A 6000-nucleotide genomic window follows, 5' to 3' on the forward strand; every position below is an offset into this window, starting at 1 on the left:
CCAGGAGGCAGGGAGGTCCTGAAAGCTACATCCATCTAATAGTCTGGGATACGGGAGATGGGACAGAGCAAGAGACGCTCGCGCGATTTGGGAGTGGCTTGTGGGTGCATAGATGAGTGCCGACAATTAAAGTTTTGAAATAAGATGATGAGTGAAATCAGCGGCGACGGGGTCTAATTATCTTCTGGCAAAACAACCACCCCATTTGTGTGACTTTACAGCCATATTTAACAGCATTCCTAGGCTATTGCTGCATTGGCAAGTAACCTGACAAAAAGCATTCACCCCCAGTAACCTAATTTAAATTCCTAGTGCATAATAGAACACAATCTATTCTTCAACCCCTTCTGCAATAATCCTTGCGTTCTGAGTCAGGGTTTGTATGCTACTGTGAGCGGAAGAAATGAAGGTAAAGATTGCCCCTGAGGAATAAGTGTTACAACAGCACCATTGTTAGATGTCATAAAAAATGATTAAAGTAATTCTAGTAAGCTATCATATCCCTTCACTAGCGTTAGTCACCACCCGTATTTGGGGGTTGTTTGTGGCATTGCAAGTAGCCTAAAAGTAAACCGAAAGATCACTGACTCTAGTTGGCTCCATTATCTAACGTGAAGGCTTCCTAAGTGAAATTAATTTCCCTACGAAGCGGACCGTATCCAAAAGCAAGATCCAAACAATATGTAAGTTAAGCCAGGAACCTGGGAAACAGTCCTATAGTACGTGGCGAGGGCCCCGGGCACCTTGTGGCTGCTCCTGGGCCGAGGTCGATGGACCCTGGGAGCTTTTGCGATCCTAGGACCAGTTCTCTTTGCTCCCAGATCCATCTATCACATCAGCCAGGAGCATTCATCTTGAAATCTTTTTATCATTTCCTACTAAATGGCGACAACCTAGCTTTGATGTCATTCTTTCTCAGTTACACTAAGGCTTTCTCCTAGCAATCGGTCAAGGATATGTCTGCCTACGACGTATCTCATTCCAGACACAGAGGATTCTCGCATAGAAGGAATGAAGAGCTAAATTGCAATATTATGTATATGCTACAAAGCATCTCGCCATGTTAGCCATATAAGTATAAAAGCGTCGCTCTTCGGAGCGTATAGCACTGCAAAGTTGAATGCTATATTATCTCGCGTTCCTGAGCTCCGTTATTCCGCCTTCTTTATTGTTTCCTTCGTGTCCACCGACTACCGCCTAAATGTCTAATACACTCTGGGACCCTTTGGCTGTCTGTGAAATGGGACTTGACCCTCGGGGAGAGACCAAAACCTGCCGCGGTCGCACTGAAAAAGGTGCATCCTGCAAGAACCGAGTCAACTGGCGGGATATCAAAAAAGGCCATCAAAAGCTGATTAACCTTGCCAGTCTTCCGCTTGACTTGATGGGCTTAGAGCTCGTTCTTTGCAATATAGCAAAAGACTTTCTCTGCGCGCGGTGGCATCGCAGCCGGCAAGCTGACGATATTGCTCACCGATGGTGTCAAGCAGCCGTGCGGAACACGCCGCAAGCAGTCCCCGACCTTGACCATTCCCCTCAGCCATCCGCGGTGGGCACACCTACGCGCCTACGAAGCTCAGATACCGGGCTCTTGAATTCAAACAACACCCATCGACCGCCACTTTTGAACGAAGCGAGTCTCAACTCACCTGTCTACCCTCCCTCCGCCACAGACCCATCACCGAGTATGGGGTCCTTCGTCACTGCTGCAACACTGAGAGCAGACAATATTCCGTGGCCCATCTCGCCAGACCAGCCCGCTTTCCTATCGTGCGTCACCAACATCCGGGCTGGTGTGCAGGGCATAGAACTCCACAGCCTGGGCCGCAGTGATGAGGTATCTGATATACACTGCACCTTTTGTCTGACCGAAGACGATGAAAGTGCAAATGAGAGCGTAGTCCTACGCTGTGTGGAATGTAGAGCTTTGTCACATCTGGCTTGCATTGAAGGATGGCTGGACCAGAGGGACACGGGATTCAACGCGTCGTGTTGTGTTTGGTGAGCGCAACTACCCACAGAATTTGTGGAGAATATACTAATAGTAGGATACAGTCGCAGCGAGGGAGCTCTGGAAGCCTTTATCCGCCCTCGCAGGGGCGTGTCGACCGGCACTGGAGCATGTGCTAATGACACCACCGCAGACGTGCCTCAGACCACCAGGAATACGCAACCCAGCCATTTGGCTCCGACTGAGGAACGGTCTAGATCAGCGGCGGGGCGCCAGGGTTCAATGGCGGCGAACAATAACCGTCGGTCAGCAAGGCTGGGAGCACTACGTCGTCAGTTCCCAGAGCCTCATCAGCATGGATTCCTTCGTCGATCAGCGAGATTATCCAATTTAGGCAGCGGACAATAGTGATTTGATTACAGCGCTAGAATAGCACGATAGAGAGAAAGTTAAATTGGAGAGTTGTGCTTTATATTTACCATATTGAAAATTACAAAAGTTTCCATCTTCCTCGAAGGAGGGCGCTGCCGAGAACAAGTATACCCCGCAGGGACATCTGCGACACCAAGAGTCTCCGCAGGAGACAGCTGCGTCAATAAGTTCTCCGCAAGGAAAAATGCGTTACCAAGAGGATCCGCAGGGACATCTGCGACACCAAGCGACTCCGCAGGAGACAGCTGCGAAATCAAGCGACTCCGCAGGGACATCTGCGAAATCAAGCCCCTCTAGCAATGTGCAAGCACCTCTGCGTGGTGCTAGGGACCAGTATTCATCTCCCATGGGGACTGCAACTCCCATGGGGACTGAAGAAGCCAAGACTTGCACAGTAGATAGACTAAAGCATGAGCCATAGCAGCGCACTGGGAAATGCAATCATCACATTATCAGTTCGGTCGATTCAAAGCTCTCTCGTAGGCCATACCTAGACTCCTATTTAGTAAAGTCGCTTTACGCAATAGGTTCCTCGACATGCGCACTGATGAGCCTACTCGACGCTGTTATCTCGGGCCTGTTGAGGTGAAGTTTCGGATGGCCGAGTCTGCCAAGGCCATTCCCCTATTCGCGAATTCAATGCCAGGACCCAGTTCAGGCATGCTCTTCGTCACGGAAATTATTGAGGGGATCTGACCCGTCGTAGATCGTCCGGAGTTCAATAGTAGCGCTGAGCGCGACTTCGAGCTGATGCGATTCTTGATGGGAGTGATTCTTGATGGGAGTGATTCTTGATGGGAGTGATTCTTGATGGGAGTGATTCTTGATGGGAGTGATTCTTGATGGGAGTGATTCTTGATGGGAGTGATTCTTGATGGGAGTGATTCTTGATGGGAGTGATTCTTGATGGGAGTGATTCTTGATGGGAGTGATTCTTGATGGGAGTGATTCTTGATGGGAGTGATTCTTGATGGGAGTGATTCTTGATGGGAGTGATTCTTGATGGGAGTGATTCTTGATGGGAGTGATTCTTGATGGGAGTGATTCTTGATGGGTGTGAATCTTGATGGGTGAGTGTTGACGGGTGCGTGCTGACGTTGACTCGTCGGGTACAAACATGCGGTGAAGCGGTGAACGGCAGTACTTGGGTTCACAATGGCTGATCTGCCCTCGACCCACTTTGCGCGTCCACTCGCCATTGTCTGGGCCGCCCAAGGTATACGTCCTCGCCCAGAATTTCGTCGTAGATCGAAGATTCCTCCTTTGTGATTCCATCATAAGTACCTTCACGGAATTGACATCTCCCCATCGCTTGACACCAACAATCCCTACCTCATTATGGCACAGTTAGATCCGTCGTCTGCCGAACGTGCTCGCACGGGAACTGCGAATTGACCCTCCAGGCAGCAGCTCAGCCTCCCTCGATCTAAAGCGCTGCATATTCCAACGCGTCTACGCGGGCCGGGCACATTCCCTGTTTGCCTCAGACCCGATTCACTCTCTCTCTGCCTATCTATGTATCGTTCATGCGATCGAAGGGGACAACACGATCGGGAAATGTCTGCAACGTTCGGCTTGCTCTAAATTTGAGGCCTCTGACATCGCTGAAATTTGGAAGAATTTGCATTATTCGCTGTGTTGTGCCGCGTTGGACATCATCTCCCACACTTGAATTCTAATCAAACAACTTGAGTCCAAACAACCTGAGTCCGTACTACACATTTGATGAATCCACATTTCATGACAATAATCCCTGCAGGTGGCCTCTCTCTTGGAGCTAGTACCGATTCACTAGGCGCTCCGCATGTCTGACTGCATTAATCGCTGTTTCCTTCCCAACACACGAACAATTTCCGCGTGCCCTGATTGTACAGCAGCCTGGATGGGTGATTGACCGCAGAACTTCACATCGACAATGATGCTTTCGACCTTGATCAACCGCTTTACAACTGCTAAATGTGCCTCCCTCGCAGCATAGAACAGTGGTGGGCACATAGGTGTATTGACCTCCACGTCAGCCCGGCCTAGAAGCAGATCAACCATCTGCAAATCTCCGTGGTATGCGGCTTGACAAAGTGGCGTCCAGCCCATGTCATCATACACGTTCGGATTCAGTCTTGGTTCCGCGAGGAGCAGGCTGACACTTGCCACGTCTTTTTGCTCTATAGCGCGATGTAGAGCGCTGGATCGATACACCCCGTCGTCGTTGACATCAATGCGCTTCTCCAACAAGAATCGCAGTCGTATTCTACTATTGTTCGTCAGAGATAGAGGAGTTGATCCGTTGTTGTCTCTCGCATTGAGATCAATATTCGGGACCTCGAGCAATTGCTTGACAATACACTCGCGATCCATTTCGGCAGCAACGTGTAAAGCTGTACACCCTAGATGGGTTTTCAGGTCATGATCTTGCCCTGAAACAGCTAGCAGAAGCCGAAAGATCTCATCGCGCCCATAGTAAGCGGCTATGTGAAGGGCTGTTTCTCCAGCTGCATTCGCTGCGTTGACCTCCAACCCCGCTTGCTGTAGCAACATAACGACGGCTTTTTTATCGTCTTTTCTAATGGTGATCTGCAAAGCGGCTTCTCCATAGACATCGGACCCATTCGGGTCTGCGCCGTACGACAACAAACACTGCGCGATGTCTAGTCGCCCTAAGTGAAGTGCCAAGGATAGAGGTTTGGACATTGCAAAATCATCTACCAAATTTAAACCCCTGGCGCTCCCTGCGATACGTAGCATCGCGTTGACGATTGGCAGATGATTTTTGTAGATGGCCAGGATCAGTGGTGGTATTCCTTTGCAATCCGATCGCTTCATGTCTCCCCCGCGTCGCAGAATTTCCGTGACCAAAGTCTCATTGCCGAAGTAGACCGCGTACCAGAGAGCCGAACGACCTTTATGATCATGAGTGGCCAAGTCCGAACAATGCCACTTCAATAAACATAATCCAATTGAGCTCCGGTTTCTGGAGAGCGCGCATATCAACGGTGTCTGACCTCTGTCGTCCTTCCAATTGTAATCAACCTTGGAGGTGCTGTGAAGGATTTGCAATATTTCCAGATTTTTGGTCCGAATGGTCAAGGAACACGGGTGTTCGGTGTCTGCCATCGTGGGTATTGACGTTAACGCCGGGGTAACTCAAAATTTCTCTCACCACATGTGGACTATTATGAGAGGCTGCCCAGGTCAATGCATAGCTGCTTTCGTACTGCACATTGATCTTGTATGCCAGCGGCTGAAATACAGTATTAAGAAAACGATTTGTGGAAGCCAGCGCAACGGCATTATGTGATTGATATATCTCATCGCCGATGGCAATAAGCAGCTCAGGGGGAAGGTCACAAAGTCTCATTTCGTCTAGTCCTTTGCAGCTAAAGTAATGCTGGCTGGACAATTGTTGTCGCTCGAATGACCACTAATTCAGCGCGAATTGAAATGCAGACATAGTGAAGGGCATTGATTGTTGGACCGGCCGACCTTTTATGCTGAAATCTGGTGGGTACAGGCCAGTAGGCATAATTTGCTGTCACCCTCCCAGAGCACCCTCAGAATCCCAGGAGCGACCTCGGTACTTCTAGGATCTAAGTGGGTAGTTTTGGGATAGGGAAACGTAA

General features: G+C 49.5%; 2 protein-coding genes across 2 annotated transcripts; one reads left to right on the forward strand and one right to left on the reverse strand.

Annotated features, from left to right (window-relative positions):
• Nucleotides 1-1201: 1201 nt before the first annotated feature.
• Nucleotides 1202-2359, forward strand: N7478_003769 (uncharacterized protein; the record flags this gene model as incomplete). Its single annotated transcript, XM_056919983.1, has 2 exons — nt 1202-2001; nt 2056-2359. 2 exons carry the CDS (start codon nt 1202-1204, stop codon nt 2357-2359), a joined length of 1104 nt encoding a protein of 367 aa, XP_056783141.1.
• A 1815-nt stretch (nt 2360-4174) lies between these two features.
• On the reverse strand, nt 4175-5494 carry N7478_003770 (ankyrin repeat domain-containing protein; the record flags this gene model as incomplete). The annotated part of the gene is made up of 1 exon (XM_056919984.1): nt 4175-5494. One exon carries the CDS (start codon nt 5492-5494, stop codon nt 4175-4177), a length of 1320 nt encoding a protein of 439 aa, XP_056783142.1.
• Nucleotides 5495-6000: the final 506 nt, after the last annotated feature.

Source organism: Penicillium angulare, assembly GCF_028827245.1.
Source record: "Penicillium angulare strain IBT 27051 chromosome Unknown utg000003l_segment0_segment0, whole genome shotgun sequence".
NCBI lineage: Eukaryota > Fungi > Ascomycota > Eurotiomycetes > Eurotiales > Aspergillaceae > Penicillium > Penicillium angulare.